This window comes from Odontomachus brunneus, unplaced genomic scaffold, assembly GCF_010583005.1.
Source record: "Odontomachus brunneus isolate Ranch 3 - 2012 unplaced genomic scaffold, Obru_v1 Obru_scaffold_035, whole genome shotgun sequence".
NCBI lineage: Eukaryota > Metazoa > Arthropoda > Insecta > Hymenoptera > Formicidae > Odontomachus > Odontomachus brunneus.
In genome coordinates, this window is record NW_022639485.1 from 948,830 (window position 1) to 967,935 (window position 19,106).

Below are 19,106 nucleotides of genomic sequence, written 5' to 3' on the forward strand. Positions count from 1 at the left end.
GAGCCATGACCTTTGAGCCTTGAACCATATAGAATTTATCAAAATTACTGTGTATTTGTTTAAAAATGCTACTTTACTACAAAATTATTGCAATTACTTAAATGTTTTTTATGTTTGACTTTTTGCTACAACATTATTGCTTTTTTATATTATACATCAAGTAGATCGTTAAATCTACTATCTCTACGCTCAAAAAAATGCAGTCTTGCGTTAGGCAGAATTCTCTTAAGATCTCAAGAGAATTCTTCTAAAACCAGCAGGGAAATATTGTAAACATAATATTTTTATCAACTTTAGCATAGTTCAGTTGTATGAAAAACATCGTAAAAGCTACATTGCACGATATAACTCTAGCGTAATTCTTGCTGCAGCATTTTCTCCGTGTATTAATTATTCAACATTCACCCCGGGGTGTGTTAGCATGGAAGCGCAGGGCTGCCTTCGCCAGTCTTCGGGAAAATTACGGGCCATGGAGTATTCCCGGAGCGACTACGCTCGGGCAATGCGATCTCTTCATCAGAGAGACAAAGGAATCGGACAACCGTGTTCGGTGCTCGATACACGGCGGGTGGATGTATCGGTCGTTGACTCGAGGTGTTAAGTGTCTCTCATGGGCGAAGGTTACGCAAGGCTCAGCAATATCTCAGTCGCGATCCGGCTTCGCGGATGCAACGCGGGATGCAGAGACACGGTTACCTCTCTCTCCCTCTCTCTCTCTCTCTCTCTCTCTCTCTCTCTCTCTCTTTCTCATCGGTCTTGGTCGTCGTCGTCGTCTGATGACTTTGTCCGTCTGGAGCGTCGCACGATTATCCGGCGAATATCAGACGGAGCTGCCGGATTCTGCCGATTGCCCATGTATTTATGAGCTCGATTACATGGAACGAGCTAATTAGCCAGCGATCGCACCACGTCTCTCTTTCTCGATCTTCTGTCTTGTAATCGTTTCCTCTTTCGAGCATGGCGGAGGACTCACGGCGCGGATGTGCAGGAGGAAACGTACGAAGGAGAAAAGTCGCCACGAAGAAAAGAAAAAGAAACTTTCTCGTACGATGATCCTGAATTATAGAATGTTAAGCGTCGTTTCGCAGGTGATTACGCCCACGAGCGATTTCAGACGACGACGGGGGTGAGGACGTTTGCCGGCAGTTTCGTCGGAATTAAGGAGATATTCTGGTTTGACAGGTCATGCAGAAGAAGGTATTTTTCCGGAATTTTTTTCTATAGGGACACGAAAAAACCGAATAGTGTCAAATTTTGTTTTTTTTATTTTTCTTTGAGAATATAGTTTTATTGTCCAAGTGACAAAAGCTGTTCTTTTGCGTGTTATATCTTAATCACTAGGAGAAAAGAATCACTAGCAAAGAAAGATGTTTACGTAAGTGATTCTGGCTCTCTTAGACATATTTAAAACGAGAAACGAAAAATTATCTTATTTGGGAGAAGTGTGGCATCTCAACTAGAACAAATTTTATACATTTATTACTTTCTTTTTTTTAGTAAAACGTTAACGACATTTTGAGGAAAAACTGAAATTTTTTAATGAAAGGCTTCCATTTTGTGCAGAATGATAATATTGATTTAGTTCTAAATACAATTCTAGTTCAGACGATAGCCACACTCCTGCATAAACAAATTTTTGGTTTTCGCGTTTTACATAGGAGAAATTTACTTCCAATTTATACGTCCGTCTTCTTTGCGAGTTCTTAGTAGTCAGGATATAACATACAAAAGAGCAGCGTTTTTGTCACTTAGACAATAAAAACATATATTTTTAAAATGAGGCTTAAAGAATATGCAAAGTTTGATGTTATTCGGTTTACTTGTTCCCCTGAAAAAAATTGCGGAGAACTACTTTCTCTGGCGACCTTTCAAACCAGAATATCAATGCGCGATGGAGATCGATGCGTCGCGTAGATTTTTATGCGCGCTCCTGCCAGACGAAGGTGAGCACTTGCTTGTGGCCGTAAGTATTGACCCATTGAAACGTATAGAACCATTAGGAAGCCCACTACAGTCCACGCCATGGAGCGTCCGCACGTCGGACGATTAAGGGAACGACCGTTATCGCGGCGGAGTCCTGCGAAATTATCAGGCAGACTTGGTAAACGTGCTCGAGAACATCCCTTCCCACTTCGATTTATCGTCCATTCGAAACCTCTAACGACAGAACGTCCATGTGTTCCTCCGCCCTCAACGAGCGTCGAATGTGGGTTTGCGGCTCAACTCGAAATAATGAATCCACGTATTTGGGCTCTTCGTTTTTTAGCTTGATGTAAACGAAGAAACGAGCAATGCCAAACTTTGCATGTTCCCTTATCATCATTTTAAGAATATATTTTTATTGTTTAAGGGACGAACCACTTCGGAGAGATAGTTCAGAGACAAATTGTCCAATTAAAAAATCGTCTAGTTGATCTTGTAAGATATTTAAGTGTACATAATTATGTACATTCACTTCAGTGTTTTATATTGGCGAAGTAATGATTCCGATATAATATTAATGATCTTCATCTTATACATTCTTCGTTCCAACAGACTTCGTAAAACAGGCGTTGAAGAAAATAATATGGCAATCGTGTGCAGAGCAAAATCGTTGACGCTCAAAGTTGTGCAAAGCTTCTCACGAAAAGAAATAAGCAAATGTTATTTTCTCAATTTTTGATCGATGTCATCTTAAAGTATAAGATTGACGTATTTATGATCATTATTATTTCTCGATGGTCAATTTTATTTTGGCGATAAAACTCAAGAGTCTTTTAAAACTATTTTATGAAGAGAAAATTTTATTTGTGGATATTAATGCTTCAAAGGATTAAGAGAATCTAGTGACTGAAAATGTCGATAATATAGAGAAAATAATCACAATATCATGTTAAATAAGCACAATCGCGTTACTTATTTCTTGTATATATAGATCTTATATAAATATGCTGTTCTGTTTTACCATATTTAGCAGAAGACGTGACCACGCATATATAAAAATCTTTCTGCAAACTCTTTGTATATTTTTAAACCCTTAAATTCGATTGTAAAGAAGCAGCAATGTTATGTCCTTAGTATGGAAACAATCTTGGAAATTTAAAAGGTACAAAAAATCTTGGAAATTTAATTTTTCAAAGCCGATTAAATTGAAATTTTGAAAGATGCGAGGAACCCTCACAAGTTGATATTGATGAAGCTCAAAGGGTGGCTCGAGGAATCTATTTTGAGATTTGTTGATAATCGAAGGAAGCAACGCAAAATACACCATCGCCATTCTTTTTCTCCGAGAAGCACGGTAATTCATTCGCACACGGCTCAGGCATCTTTTTCGCACGACACTATACCGAGTGTACAGTATATGCGTAACCTCGCGCGTGCAAACGTGGCCATACGCCTAGAAGTGCCTAGGAGAGTCTCCTAGGCGTCCACGAGAGTCCAGCTAGACCAGTCGTGGCAACCCCGCACACCATAGGGACGTCCCGCAGACCATGAGTAGACAAACGTGACTAACATTGCGCCGCGAGTATTACCGCGCGCATACAGGGTGCCCTTTAAAGGTCCGAACGTACGACGGCGAGGCGCAGATCGCCGTTGCCTATCTGCGAATAATATATCTCCTTCGCTTTTTCGCGAGTCCCATCGATTTTGCGATCGTCGCTGCTTTCGTCGATGAGCCTGAGCCGGCAGACACGCACACACGCGCCATGCCTTCGAGGCATCCGCGAGATAGCAGAAGTCAACGATGCTCGTTTGATGAATATGCGAAAACGCGGAAAATTCCTTCGGGCGAGAGGTGACAGCGTGTGCGATAAATAAAACATTAGCGGAGCCGGACGAGCGTTAGATGTGAAAACAGGCTCTCGCGTAGGCGACTCGCCGAATTAAGCGTGACGGTTTGGTAATGCGGGTCGTAGCGAGCGCATGTATAACCGAGAGGGGGGCAGAGGAGAGTGAGGAAGAGAGAGGCATATGAAAGTGAGTGAGTGAGTGAGTGAGTGAGAGAGAGAGAGAGAGAGAGAGAGAGCGAGGAGACACGTAGGAGGGAGAGAAACAGAGGGGGCGAGAGGCGGAGTACGAAAAGAAAAAAAGGAAAGAGAAAAAAAAGGAAAAAGAAGGAAAGGAAGCGGAATGAGAGACACACGCACGTAGTCATGTGCGTACACGCGCGCGAACGTACACGCGTGCGTGTCCACCGCCGCCTCTATGCACGACGCGTGACCGTGAACTTGCCCCACCTCGTGCACGAGTCGGTCAGTCATTATTATTAACGCACACACGGAGACCAAGAGAGCGGCGTGCGCGCTCTCATGCGTGCGCGCACTCACGCATGCACGCGCGTATGCACACGCGTGAGCGCATCATCTTCCTCACGAGGGAGAGAGAAAGAGGGAGAGAGAGAGAGAGGGGGGGGACCGCACGCCTGAGGATCCGTTAAAGGAGCATCCGACAATTTCAGGGGCTTTCGGGCGTCGGAACGAGCTGCACGTACGCCGCCAGATTTGTGCACGATCGCGTATCGTCGCGTGGAAATTGAAGTCACGTTTTGCCGAGTCGTGTGTCTGTCTTGTTTTTGAAAAGACAGAGGAAAAAAGTAAAGGGGACTTTTCGGTCACAAAAGAGACTGGAGACTTGAGTAGCAAAAATTCGCGCGACGAGATTGAGAAGGAATCTATCTGCGTCATTGGGACGTCTAAAAAGAGTTGCTCAAGTAGCTGAATGCTTTCTGTGGATCGATATCAAATTAAGAAGGATCAAAGAGACATGATTTTTGTGACCATCTTCAGCAAGAAATCACAATTCCTCCTGTGATAACATATTTCTTTTCTGGCAAATGAAATAAAATAAAAATAAAAGAAATAAGAGCTTTAAAAAGAATGAAATAATCTTGACTCAATATCCCTATATTTCTACAATTCTATCTTGATATATTCTAATAACATGAAAAGCGAAAACCTCTAACTTGACTCCACAATCATACCTTTTTATATCATATATCTATCTTAATTATATAATTAGTTATTCACTTGATTTGTTTTTTTCCCACCGATTTCTGATATCATTAAAATATTAAAATAGGTATTGCAGGTGAATAGGAATATTAAGTTAGAATTATTTTACGCTTTTTAGGGCTTTCGTCGAAGGTGGTTTATTTTTGTTGAAAAGCTTCTTATATATTTCGTATTTCTTAATTATTGAATAAAAGTTTGGTTTTATATAAATTCGATTAAAAATAAAAGTTTCGTTTTGTATCTCCAGATGTTCACGGATTTTCGAGAAAGTAACGGAGTTATTTTATTTCCAGGTCACTCGGATAATGACACTAATTTAAAGGCAGGATCCATTTGACGCTTCGTAGCGCCATGAATCAATCACAATATTTTTTACGCACTCTGAAACCGTTTGTAGTCCCAAACGAATCCTAACCATGCAGATAACATATTGAATAAGTTATAAAAAATTTCATCTCGATATCTCTAACGATTCTCGAGTTATGAGGGAATATATAAACAAACATACATACAAATTGAAAACCTCTTTTTTTAAAAATATGATATATCTACCTTTGGTCTTTATTTTAGGGGTATATTTGACGTTAAATGTGGCCATCTGATCCCAACCATCGTTTTTATAAAAAGAAAACATCATGTACCACGTTGTTTCATTCATAGGAACCAAAAGGCCATACTTAAGCATAATTTCGCGCTATGAGTTCAGAGTACGTCTGATGCAAATGGAGGTGAACATTGAGGTGAAAGATAATTGTGAAGAGCTCTATGCTATGCGCGTCTTGCGAGCGCGAATCGTAGACAACAAATTCACACAGCGATAAGAAGGCGCGCACAAGCTGTACGATACACCACGTGGCTCGTTTGGCATTACGCTTATATAATTCTCTAATATATATCCGCAGCGCAGCCGCTTTAATAGCCCGATATTTTATACCCGGGTGCGAAGCGAATACACTTTGATATGGGCGCGCGTTAATTTTACAACGTGTTAAATTCCCCGTTGATCCATCTCGGCCAGCGGGTTGGGAGAAATCAGACGAGATAATCGGGTCAAGGTGATCGGATCGCAAACGAAGCATGAAACACCGTCTTCAAAGAGCCACTTTCAGCAGCTCGGGAGCTCCGACTCTTGAAACGGCAGCGGCATCGACGAAACGAAAAAACGAAACAAAAAGAGAAAAAAGACAAACACGAGAAAAAAATCGACAAACACGACGAACACGCAAAAATCTAATCAAGAGCGAGACCGGATTGTTCACGGTTGCCGAGCTCGCGAGACTCGTTCGAGGTGGTGATTCTCTCTCTCTCTCTCTCTCTCTCTCTTTCTCTCTCTCTCCCCCCTCTCACTCTCTACCTGCGGACAGCCTAATCGCGCGCGAGCGTGGCTGACTTTTTTACCAGCTTGCCAAAACCTGTAAATCGCGACGAGAGAAAGAGGAGCTGCTGCGTTGGTACTTCCCCTGACCGCACGCATGCACGCATGGTCGGACGTGCGTGTTGTAGCACGCGCAAACAGCGGCGCCGGACTCTTCTACATATTACTAGACTGCTAACTCCTTATGCACAAGACAGCTTAATTCTTAGATGCGAAACGAGAGAGTGAGAAGTTATAAGTGTGGATTAGTTATGCTACAGTTAGACGTAAAAGTCCTAATCAAATTTTCTATCAAGTTAGGACGTTAGAACGTGCACTTTCAAGTTTAACTATAGCGTTATAAATCCACATTTGTAACTCTTTTCACTTTCCATTTCCAACAGCAGCTTCAGTTCAGGAATTCTAAAGTTGCTAAAACGGTTAGTTTAACTCAAGCTTGGTAAAAGCGGCTCTAAGGAATCTAATTCTGCGCATACGGATGTAGTCGGAATACGTCACTCCTCCATATTTGTTTACATACCTCGTCCATGTTTTCTACAGTTCTAATCTGTACAATCCAGGGAAATATATTAAATTATACGTAAATAATATGTACATACATACAGAGAGAACGATTTGGTGGAATCAAATAAATACTTCTTTGGAATAGTCCAAACGAATTTTTTGATTGATCGAGAATTTTGTTTGACGCAACAAAAATATTTATTTGCGGCTTAGTTCCAAAGAAATATTTTTGTTGTGCCAACCAAATAATTGGTTTGGACTATTTCAAAGAAACATTTATTCAATAAATCGTTCTCTCTGTGCATATAGTGTTCGCAATAGGGTCAGTGAAATATGCTGTTTTCATGCACAACGTCGTTATGAGAGAAGATGAAAATCTATAAATAATGTAACTTAGTCACTTTTTAAATACATGCAAACACACGTCGTCAAAGCGCACGTGCAGAAAAGATGGCTTTACATGCAACAGCAGCTTTAGTTGGAATCCTGCAAAGTTAGTTTAATCAAAGCTTGATAAAAGTGGCCCTTAGTACACACTTTTCGTGGACATTTGACATGAGCGAAATATAGGGAAATTCAGCAGCCTAGCAATATGTAGAAGTCTGTGGCCGAAACGCGCCACCAAAATTCGCCATTGACCTTGGAGCGCGGGGGCTTATACTTGAAAGATCATCCGATCGGTTTATTCCTTCTTTTATGCGCATACCGATGATAGAGCCTGCCGAATATATTATGCGTGGCCGCGCGACCGGCCGACGGAACCGATATCGGGGACGCCGCGAGATATCGACGCGTCTGTGCGATTCATCCCCATCGTTAGACAACCGTAGGCAATGCAAGCGCAAGGCAATGTAAAATTATGATGATAATGAATCATTTAATTTGTTGCAGTCAGATGAAGAGTATCTAAAAGGAAAAAAAATATCGTTCTGTAAATAATCGGAGTAAACAATATTCCTTAAACTGTCAAATATAAGCCTTTCGTTATAAATGTTGTATTTCATTTTATAACAGCGACCTACTTTCGTCATAATATTTGTTTACAAATTGAAATATTCCATAAGTACGATACAATTTTGTTATAATATTACATATAAATAGCACGTACACGGGAAAGACGTTTGGCTGGATTAATTAAATTTCTAGCGAGAAACATGAATGAACTAGAAAATTCTAGCTGAGTTACGAGAATTTCTGCTTCATATTTCGCTAGAAATTTGGTTAATCCAATCACGTTTTTTCCCCGTGTATGAAATGAAAGGATAATGGATTACTGCAGAATGTCGAATCTACTCCTCGATCGCGAAATATCCTTCAGTAATATTTACAAAATTCTCTCCGTGCAGGAATACTGACTCAAAATTACTTGATTATTTTAGGGCTTTCGAGATTTTCGAGGACGGTTCGCTTTCTTAGTAACCATCGCGAGTTTGTACCAAGTCGAGAGTGCAGAGTGGAGGAACTTGCGAGTTAGTGCGAAGTGACAGGAACGAACGACGCGAGGCGGCCCGAAGAGGCGCGGGGGAAGTCCGTCGCGGGGCACCGGCGTTTCCTAGGGCCGGCGCTGTCCCGTCGCCTTGATGCGCAAAACATAAATATGCGTATAAGAGGACGCGCATTATCCGGGCCGTAGGCGAAATCGCTCGTCGCGAGCTCCCGATTAACTTACGAAGAGCACATTGTCTCCGGCTTCTATTTGCATTCTCGTTAGCCTTCGACGCCGCGGCAAGTGGCCGCGCGAAGTCCTCGCCTTTCGGCGTCTCTCGCGCGGTCTCGCCGCCGAAAGCGCGAGAGAACACTTGCCGTTATCGTGGCCGTTTGCGGGGCCGACGATCGCGCGCGATCGCAATAACCGTCGTCTTGCGCGAGATCGGGCCCCGTTATTGCGTCTCTTGATTCCCGCGCGATTTATCGGCGCGTCCTCGGCGCGCCCGACGACACAGCGCGTTATCGGCGCGCGCGTTTATCCCTCTCGTAAATTGCCGCGCGAGTGTATCGGGCCGAGTGTCACCGAGCGCGGGATATCATAATCGCGCGGTGAACGCGCGTCGCGAATCGCAGAAAGAAAGTTCGCGGCCGCGCCGGCTAAATTTACGCGCGCGTTACGACGGCGGCGGCGGAACCGCGGGACGAGAATAAACCGATATCACACCGCGGTGGCGGCGGCGGCGGCCGTGTCCTTTTTACTCCTCGCGAAGAGACGAGTCCTCGGAGAGGATTCGCTCGGGGAAGCGCGAGATAAAGATAGGGAAAGAGCGAGAGAGAGAGAGAGAGAGAGAGAAAGAAAGAGAGGAGAGGAGGGAAAGAGAGACGTGGCTGCCACAAAGCAGCTTACGGCGAGCCATAAAAACAGATTAAGTCGGCGCGATCCGATGCCGAGAGAGCGGCGACTACTACGAAACACCGCGTCGGCTGTGCCGGTCTGTGACGAGCGCGCGCGATCGGTACCCGAAGGATAAATCAGGACTTACCTCGGAGACTAGGCTTTGGAGCGTCCGCTCGTCTCGGCGGTGTTCTGCTCTTGGGCAACCGCGTCGGGAAAGCGAACATTCCTATACTGACCAGCATCAGCATCGCCGATATTAGCACCAGACCTGGAACAAGCGAGAGCGAGAGATTGGAAAAGAGGTCTTCTCCGGGAATATCGGGAAAAATGGCGCCGCGCCGACAAGTGTCTTGCTTCCTTCCTTCCTTTTCGCGGATAACTGTACGCTTGCTTGATTTGATTGTTTTGAATGCACTCTTGTCTAATGTAACTGTCTTGAATGTTTCTCTTTAATTTGATTGTGTATCTAATTTGTATGTATGTATGTGTGTGTGTGGGTGTGACAACATTCGATTATTATGGGGAAGAGAGAGATAAGTAATTAAATAATTGATTGATTTATTAATTTTTTTATCGATTTCAATAAAAAAGGAGACTGACACGTTATAATGAAAATAAAAAATAAAATAATAAAAATAGTTATCCCCCTTTATGTTATTATTATTATATCCTTTCATATATACGCGTGTTATTATTATAAAGTTTTTATAAAATTATAATTATAATATAATAATAATTATTCCACAATAATAAACAATTGAAAAAATATATAATTTTTATAAAATTTTTGTTTCATTATTATTATAAACTTTTACGCGCGTTTCCAGCATTTTTATCGAGCCGCAGCGAACAAGAACGCAAACGAACGGAAACGCTTGAGAGAGACTCTCCTCGCGGCGGAAGTAACGGTGGGAGGGAGGAGGGGGTGTATTTTCGTGTCTGAGACGGGCTTACACACGGTCGCGGTTGTCACGCCTGAGATTTTATTTTTATGTCGCCGAGACTGTCTCTCTCGGTGCGGCAAGAAGCGCGAGGAACCAGCCGAAAGACCGCTAATAGCGCGTACGCCCTCTCGCGCGCCGCAAACGCGAATAGATTTGTCTATATGCGCACAGTGGCTAAATGCGCACTCGAACGACGAAGGTCGAGCGACTTTCAGCCTGTGGCTCTTTTTTCCTTTGCTCGTTTTTTTCTCTCTTCTTCTTCTCTGGACTTTACTTCAACTCCGCAAGGTTCGGCGGTTTATTAAAATTCCTGATAAGTTGATTATACTCGGTTCCACGGTCTGCGGCCGAAGCGGTCGGTGTACTTTTTTACGAAATAATCGACCCGAGAGAAGAAGAAGAAAAGAAAGAGAGAGAGACATTATTATCGCTGTTGTCGAATCGATTCCTTCCTAATTAACTAAAAAAGTCTACGTTAAGGAGCGTAACGGTTGCGGATTTTGACGGAAGGAAGGAGGGCCTTTCTTAGTCCTCGCCATGTTGGACACTATTATCTTCAATGAATCACGTTATATGTTCAAACTTGCTTACCGAGCCACCAAGCGCCGACCCATCGAGGATCTGTCGGCGTGATCTGCGGATTCACGGACAAGTTCGCGTACAGCATGGTACACACAGAACCCAGGATGAATCCCAGCGCCGGACCAAGAATCCGCACTCCGATAGTGATCGCTGTCGCAAAAATCAAATTATCGGATTCTACAATTTGCGTCCTCAAAAACGACGATTCGTTTTTTCGAACAATAATAACAATAAAATACACTACAAGCCTCAACATCCCAAAAATGAGGATTCCTTGGAATTCCTTAAGTACTACATGTAAAATGTAATATTCTTAATTTAATCAGACGGTTTTGACAGCCGTGAACGTTCAAATAATACAAATTTGGCCGACAATAATAAAGTACACACGAACCTCAATACACACATCTGAAAAATAAGGATCCTTTGGAGAATTCCATAAATATTAAATGATATATAATACTCTTAATTAGTCGATATTTAATATCCATGAACGTTCAAATGTTATAAACTCAATTAGTGAGCAGAAAACAATAAATGTTCAAGTGATTTAAATTTGGGCGATAATAATAAAATACATCTCAAGCCTCAACATTTCAAAAATTCCTTGGAATCCTTTAAATACTACATAAAATAAAATATTCTCAATTTAATTGGCCGATATTTAATAGCCATAAACGTTAAAATTATATAAATTCAAATGAGTAAGCAGAAAAATAAGTAAGTATAAAAAACGTTCAAACGAATCAAATTCAAATTGGTAAAAAGAAAACTGAGATATTTACAAAGTATATAGATATATAGATATCTTCTGCGATGATAAAAATAAGGGAGAGCAAACAAAGCACAAGGACAAGGGCAGCGATCTACAGACGGGGATGAGAGAAAACTTACCAAAATACAAGGGACTCTCTCTGCTGGCTACGTTATCATCGATGTACGGTATACCGAGGGTGTACACCGCCGTTTGTCCCATCCCTACGCCGAGCAGCGACACGAAAAATATCGCGAGCACCACTGTGGTGATCTTGCCCTGTATCCTCTGCTCCGTGAGGAAATCGCCCTCGCAGTACTCCGTTGAGTCGGTTTGCGGCGCGATCGTCCCCGGAATCCACCTTCGCAAGAATAGAAAGATCAGGAGGATACAAATCGAGTCGGTCGTGGAGCCATCAGTTCGCCAAAGGCGAGTTTACTTCGCGCCGGGACAGTCGAAACATTCGCGGCCATTAACGCGAACGTTACTTAACCCTCCACGGGCCTCTTGTGAGGTAAACTCGCTTTATATGGATCTAAAGCGAGCGTTAGGGAGATATTATGCATATCACGGATATCACACCTATTATAGAGATTATGTCGGCGCCGGGGGGAAAGTCGGGGAATTTAAAATTACCGCGAGACGAAACGACGGGATTCGATCTGTTCCAATTTATCCACTCTGACCTTTGTTTTCGTTTTACAAGGCAGATATACAAAGGAATATTATGTCGAGAATTCACGCGAACATGTAACACTTGCGAGCTTCTTTCAATACATGGAGATTATGGGAATTTTTTATGAACTCAACGTAGAATAGTCCGAATAACACGACGATGAATTAGCACGCGGATGTGTGAGAGGAATTTAACACAAACATCTCTACACGGATCGATTCCAACGCAAATACAGAAATTACGATTATTCGTTCACGTGGCAACGACTTGGCGAAAAGAACCAGTGTATTCGCAGCCGTGAATTTTATTTCATTATTATTATATATCTCAATTCACGGGTAAATAAATTTCCTTTATTAGCAGTAATTTAAGGTAGCAGTATTTAAGATGCAGCCATATTTATTTGTTAATTCGACTCATTGAAGAATGCAGAATATTTATCGTGTTTGGCAAACAAAACAGAAAACCGAATTATTCAGCGTCGGAGAATTAATAATTTTTACGAATAAAATAAATAACATTGACTCCAGATTTTTTTTTACATGGCAAAAAACATTTTGTATTTGTACTGAAATCAATCGGTGTAGAAATGTGTGTCAAATTTCCGATACACGAGTGTATGAATTTAACGTATTGCCGTCGCGTTGCTTTAACAAGCTCGTGACAATTTTTTACGGCTCGAGTCGCGGTAGTTTCACTATCACTTTGAGCGGACTTCCACTTGTGAAATTCCAGTCTGAGAAATGTAGAAGGAGAGTATTCGGAGGCGCTGCCACTCCGACAAGCTCGCGCACGAACGCGACAATTTCGCCACACAATTTCGGGGTAACATTCGGATTCCCGCGATCATTTGCATGTCGTTCGCGAGTCACGGCGTTGCGTCGAACGTATCGAACGGCGAGTGCGATTAATTATACATGCGAATCGACTCGCATGCCGGGCAGATATTCCACGTCAGCTCGTGTCTCCCAAATTCGCCCGATAGCTATTGTCCAGCTCCGCTCGGGGCTATAATCAACCGCTTCCGGAAACTGAATCAGGAAACCGACACCCACGTGGTGGCCGAGCCGAACTGCACGCGCCTCGTTTCTCGCGCGAATGCGAGTGCAACGATAAGCGCAACTGCACGCACACCGCGTAATAACGCGTAACGCACACGACGCAACAACGTGCGCGCGCGCACGATACCAAGAAAACGTAATCGACATTGCTCCATTTTATTGCCGCGTTAAATTGCGCGGGTCAGTTCCAGCATTCCACCGCGCCGTCGCGGAATCTCATTGTGCTCGGCGATCAACAACGCTCTCGCGTTATGTAACGGACGATCGGTGGAATTGCGACGGAAGAAAGGGAAGAAACAGAGTTTCCCTTTTCCTTTCTGAAAAATGTAGCTCGTTTATAATTACTACCGTGAGAGAAACGGCACTTTGTCGTTTAGCTGTTTCGCGCGAGACATTAACGCGCGTGGCCGACCTTCAGGTCGATCTCAACGAGAGAAATATTCAGTGTGATGTCGTGTTTGTTAAATTTAATAATAATTCAAATGACTTAATCGACCGACTCGACGACTGCGAATAATCATCGCGAGACTTAATTCCGCGCGCGTTCGTTGGCAGGTAACCGCGATTTCTTGTCTCGATGATTCACTGTTGTCGAGTCGGGTTAGCTGCTATTTAATCGCGCGAGGGCAAAGGCCAGACCAAGGTGTTTATTTCTCTCTCTCTTTTTTTCTCTCTCTTTTTTTGCGTTATGACGAGTCGCCGCGCTTCACGAATTCGGTCGCGAGGTCGGACTTAATCGAGGATCGAGGAACCGAGGAGGATAATCCGGAGAAGTCAGAGTAACAGTCGAACTCACCCGTCCAACGTGCTGTTCTCCAACCTTTCCTGGAACTTGCAGAGGTTCGCCGGTATCGGGTCGGTATTGTTGGGTCCGCCGCCTTCACCGCCAGGCCCGACGCCGCTGAACAGCATTTCGTTCTGGTGAATCAGCTGATCGCCGAAAATAAAATGGGGTATCGAGCAGGTGAACGAGCTCACGGCGAAGAGGATCATGCCCCAGGCTATCCATTTGGGCCGGTGACCTTGGCCGCCGTAGTACGTCAGCAACAGGGAGGACCCGATCTGGCCGATCTCCGTGGCCGACATGATGATACCCGTCGTCTTCGACTGGATTTGGAAGAGCTTCTCTATTGTCGTGATGACGGACACGAAGTACGTGTAGTACATGCCCTGAAGCACCTGCGCAACGAAAACGCCCAAGAATGTCAGCAACGTGCGGTCGAGGATCCGTCGGAGGGCAAGGGTCGAGCAAGAGCGATTCAAGAGTGAACAGTAGCCTGAGTGGGACTTGAAAGGATCAATGAAACGCGCGAGCCATATACTTCCGCGAATAAGTAGATCGCGACTGACTTCCCGGTGTTATCCTTCATTTTTTATCGTTGTCTTATCGTTCTTATTCTGACGACAATTTTTATCTTACTTGCTTCCTCGTTTTGCTATTCAGTCCGTAAAATGGCTCGTGAGATAATGAGGTTGTCGCGTAATTCCTGTCGCTTTTGCTATTTTTTCAGTTTCTCATTTCGTATTTTTCAATTGTTTTGTCGATCAAAGTTTTATTAAAGTCGATTAAAAATCACACAAATTCGAGTGACCCAATAGTCACTTTATCTTTTGAGGGAAATTTTACTTCAAGAAACTGAAAGAGTACGTGAATTAGTGCGCGATTTAGTGCGCGATGCAGCTACGGGGGCTTCAAGTACGTCGGCATGCTTACCCAGGTGATGCAGAAGGTCACCAGGAAGGCCTGTTTCGTGGCGAAGTACTGCAGCCAGTGGGGCCTGCACGGGCCCCATCCGCAGGACACGTCGGCGTCGTCGAACTCCGTGTGCAGACTGCTCGACTTCTCATCCGGCACGATCAGCTTGCCGTTCTCCGTGCCGCCGATCCCGTGAAGGTTCCCGTTCGGTATGGAGCCATTGTTGTTGTGCTGCTTGCCGCAGATCAGCCCGTTTCCGTTCGCCATTTTTGGCGGAATGATCGTGAGCGCCTCGACGTTACCATTCGACAAGATCTGCGTATCCTCGCCCGCCATTATGCCGATTTCTGCGACTTCAACTTGATTCGAGGCTCGCGACACAATGTTCTGCCGCTTCTTGTTGCTCGCCCACCTTCTTCCTGTTTCCGCCCTTCGCGCCCTCGCGAATTCCACTAGCCTGGATACCTCCTCGTAGGAGGAATTCGCTGGCCACCCGCGAGGCTCACATTCGGACGGTCAATCTACAAGCAGACAAAAAGAAATTGTCATGAAAATATTTTAATTTCTTTACTCATGGTAAATATTCATTGTAAACGAAGATAAAGAAGTAAAATATAATGATATGGGAAAACAATCGGTTCGTTTAATTTGAGAAAATATGTATCCAAAATTATTTATCATACAATTCGACATTCTTTCGTGTAAGAATTTGCTCCTTTTTACATTCATCCTCGTCTCTTTGAAGTACTTTTTCGGTAGGACTCTTATTTGTTTACAAGAAATGCCTATTACAAAGATACAAATAAAGAAAGAAAATATGATATATAATGAGTTTATTTTATTTGAAAAATCCAAAATTATTTATTATACAACCCAATATTCTTTCGCGTAGGAATTTTTCTCTTTCTCACATTCATCCCTCATTTTCTTTGAAGACTTTCGCAATAAAACTCTTATTTATAAAATCGGTTCATTTTACTTGAAAAATTCGAAATTATTTATCATACAACCCAATATTCTTTCGCATGAAAATTTGCTCCTTTTTCACATTCATCCTCGTCTTCTTAAAAATTTTTTCAATAGAAAAATTCGTAAATTTTGCTCGACTGCCTCACAAGGAAGATTTCACACTATCAAACGAGTGTTGCGCGCGGCAAGATCGCGAAAAAGCGCAACGACGGGTTGAAAATTCTCAGCTTATGCGTCTCGCCGCATTATTTATAACTGCAGTCACGCGCGGATCCTCCGCACCCGGCTTCCCGAAAATCTCGCTTTGTTTCGCGGACGACGGGAATTCCGAGGCTCGCATCCGGCAGAGGTGCGCACACGCGCGATTGCTTCATCATCAGGCTCAGGCTTGCCGCGAGAGAATGTTTACGAGAACCGGTCGCCTGCTTCTTCTTCTCCTCCTCGTCTCTCCCTCCCCCGTTCTTCTCAATCTCGTATTATTTATTTGCAAAATATCGAATGAATAACAATGGCGACAGACAAAAAGCGTAGCAATTCGCAACGTCAGATCGCGGTGTGAGCTTGCGCGGTATAAAATGTAATGTTTTACGACACGCGCGGCTGTTTGCGCGTCGACTAGATTGTATTGTATGGAATTAGTTCGTGCGTTATAATGTAACGTATTCGGGACAATCACGTTACGAAATCTCCGGACTCCGGCTCGGCGAATAAGTGTACTACGTCTTGGATATGAAAGAAAAGAGTGAGAGGAAGGAAAAGAAGCGCGCGCGAGAAAGAGAGAGAGCGAACGTGAAAGCTACGCTCCCATTCGATCAGCCGTTCGTCATCGCATGGCGAATCGATTTGCTATCCACGATCCGAGGATCTTTCTGTGCAAACGCGATGCTAGATCCGAGGCGGAGTCGGAGAATTTTCCTGGTGAATGGACATAGTGCACACACACACAAGGGTGAAATTTGGTGACTTTTAATTTTCAACATGTTGACACATCTCAATGAATAATGTATCTATTATTTCGACGCATTTTAATGAATAATTTATCTATTACGATATGCAAGAATGTGCGAGTGCCACGAGAAAAGTGATGTTGACCGCATTTGGAATGTTTTCAAGACGCTTGAGTCGAAGCCCCGGACACGGTTAGAAGATTAAACGACGCTAGAATCCCATCCTCTCGTTTTAATTCGTGAGAATTCGCGAATGCGAAATACAAAGTGTGCTTGTTCGCGTTTCCCGAGGTCATACCGATGTTTTTTTGCCGTGATTCTCAGCCATTTCACCTTGTGTATGTGTGTGTGTGTCAAGACTTGAGGATGCAAACGAGCTCCGAAATTCCTGGCGATCCGTCAGTCGCCTTCGTGGCTCGTCCTGCACCTTTTTCGTTTTCCATCGATCGCGCGACCGGACCCGACCGCCTCCTTCTCGCCTCCATTACAGGCGAACCCCTTTCTCTCGCGGTCGACTGCGGAATAAGCCGGCCTGAGACACCCTGTAGCCGGCATCCTCTCACTTTCATCGGTGCCCGACTTTCCTCATTTCCCTCGCGTTCCATTCCGCAGGCTATCGCATCAGTGCGATTTTCACTGACAGTGCTGCGCGAGGAGTCGGTGCACCAGAACGCCACTACAAGCTGGATGCGTGTGACGGACGGCGAAGACGCCGTTCTCACTTTCGCTTCGGGATTTCTTCGCGGTTACACGCCGTGTTATACGAATGTATATGCATGTACGTGTATGCTGCGCGACGCATATCCACTTGTGCGGGCAAGCAATTAGCGATCTTGCGAATTTTGTAGGAAATTTGAGCCGTTTATTTTGAAAGTGGCCTAAGTCCACTTGTCAATTATTTTTTGTTGACCGTAGTAACGTGTACAACTTGAAGTTAGCTGTCATAAATAACATTTGCGGTTAAGTATATTCAGAGTATACACGATAATTTTGGACACATAAGTTTTTGCAGTTAGTTCAATAATTGAAACCATTATTTTGAAAGTGGCCTAAGTCCAATCCATTATTGGTAATGTCCGAAAGTGCGGATTTACAAATGTCCGAAGACAGCGATGAAGGTAATTTTAATATTAAAGCCGACAAGACCGTTACCGAAATAATATTAAGTAATAAATTAATATTGAGAAGTAGCCGTCATAACTATAAAAAACATAAAATAAAATAAAAATAAGTAAAATTGAAATATAATAAATAATTAAAACTGACAATATAAAATACCTTTGTTCAGTTCAGTTAAAAGTAAACCGATCCTGTCATCGATAACATCGCCACGTCTTCGAAATACAAATAATTACAGATTTATATACCTAACATTAACATTGCGGAAACGACTTGTGAAAAAGAAACCAAAACAAAGTTTATTTTCATAACAAGCCGCAGTAGCTAGTGCCCAAATATTCAGTATCTTTTTGTGAGTTAAGACCTCGCTTCTGAAATTTGATAAAAATCATTTCTGAGATCAGGCGTTTTAAGTAAAAGCTTCCTCATGTAAAACTTTGACATGATCCCAATCAAAATCATGGTTCTTCCTCAAACGATGTTCCTGTATGGCCGTTAACTCCACCATAGAACTCTTAGGAATTCTCCTATGCTCGCCAATACGTGTAGAGAGTCTTCTACTAGTATGACCAACGTAAGAAGCATCACAGCCACTGCATTGCAACCTATATACAACGTTATTATGGAAACCAAGAGGCAACCTGTCTTTATGCACACGAATTAATTCTGATAATTTATTAGTGCAAGAATAAGCAATATCTGTCAAATTATTTCTAAAAAGCTTTGTCAGTCTTTTCGAATCCCTTCAAATCCCTCTCGCATACACAAAATGTAGATGAGCAGTAAATTGTTATGTAATTTATGTAGTTAGAAAATTTCCTGAATTGCATAAATTGTGTTTTTGAAGTGTTGTAAAGAAATATAAAATAAATTGAGTATTGTTTTTTCAATTTGAAGCATTTTAAATTATGTCGAATGGATTTGGGCTCTTTCAAATTTTATAACGAATCTGGTTGTTAACTTTGAAAGTGGCTTAACTCCATTTTTGGTAAGAAAACACATATTATTCACTTAATAATTATTATTATTTTAATAGAAATTGTAAATTTAACTCTTTTAGATACACTTAAGCAGTATGACACATTGGTATCCTATACGTATATTTTTAATTTTATTGAAACGCGAACTCTTAAATATCTCAATTTAAGTATAAATGGACTTA

At 42.8% G+C, this 19,106-nt stretch overlaps 1 protein-coding gene across 6 annotated transcripts in view; it reads right to left on the reverse strand.

Moving 5' to 3' along the window:
- Nucleotides 1–19,106, reverse strand: part of LOC116843753 (solute carrier organic anion transporter family member 74D) — a 332,001-nt gene that overhangs the window by 21,994 nt on the left and 290,901 nt on the right. For 5 of the 6 annotated variants that reach the window (XM_032814481.1, XM_032814484.1, XM_032814483.1 and 2 more), the window contains 5 exons: nt 14,928–15,430; nt 14,010–14,392; nt 11,617–11,837; nt 10,732–10,872; nt 9,342–9,464 (listed from right to left, as the gene is read on the reverse strand). In XM_032814481.1, coding sequence (XP_032670372.1) covers nt 9,342–9,464; nt 10,732–10,872; nt 11,617–11,837; nt 14,010–14,392; nt 14,928–15,245 — 1,186 coding nt within the window. In that variant the 5' untranslated portion in view covers nt 15,246–15,430. Of the gene's footprint in view, nt 1–9,341; nt 9,465–10,731; nt 10,873–11,616; nt 11,838–14,009; nt 14,393–14,927; nt 15,431–18,103; nt 18,165–19,106 lie in introns of those variants that run through there. The other variant, XM_032814482.1, reaches the window with a different exon arrangement.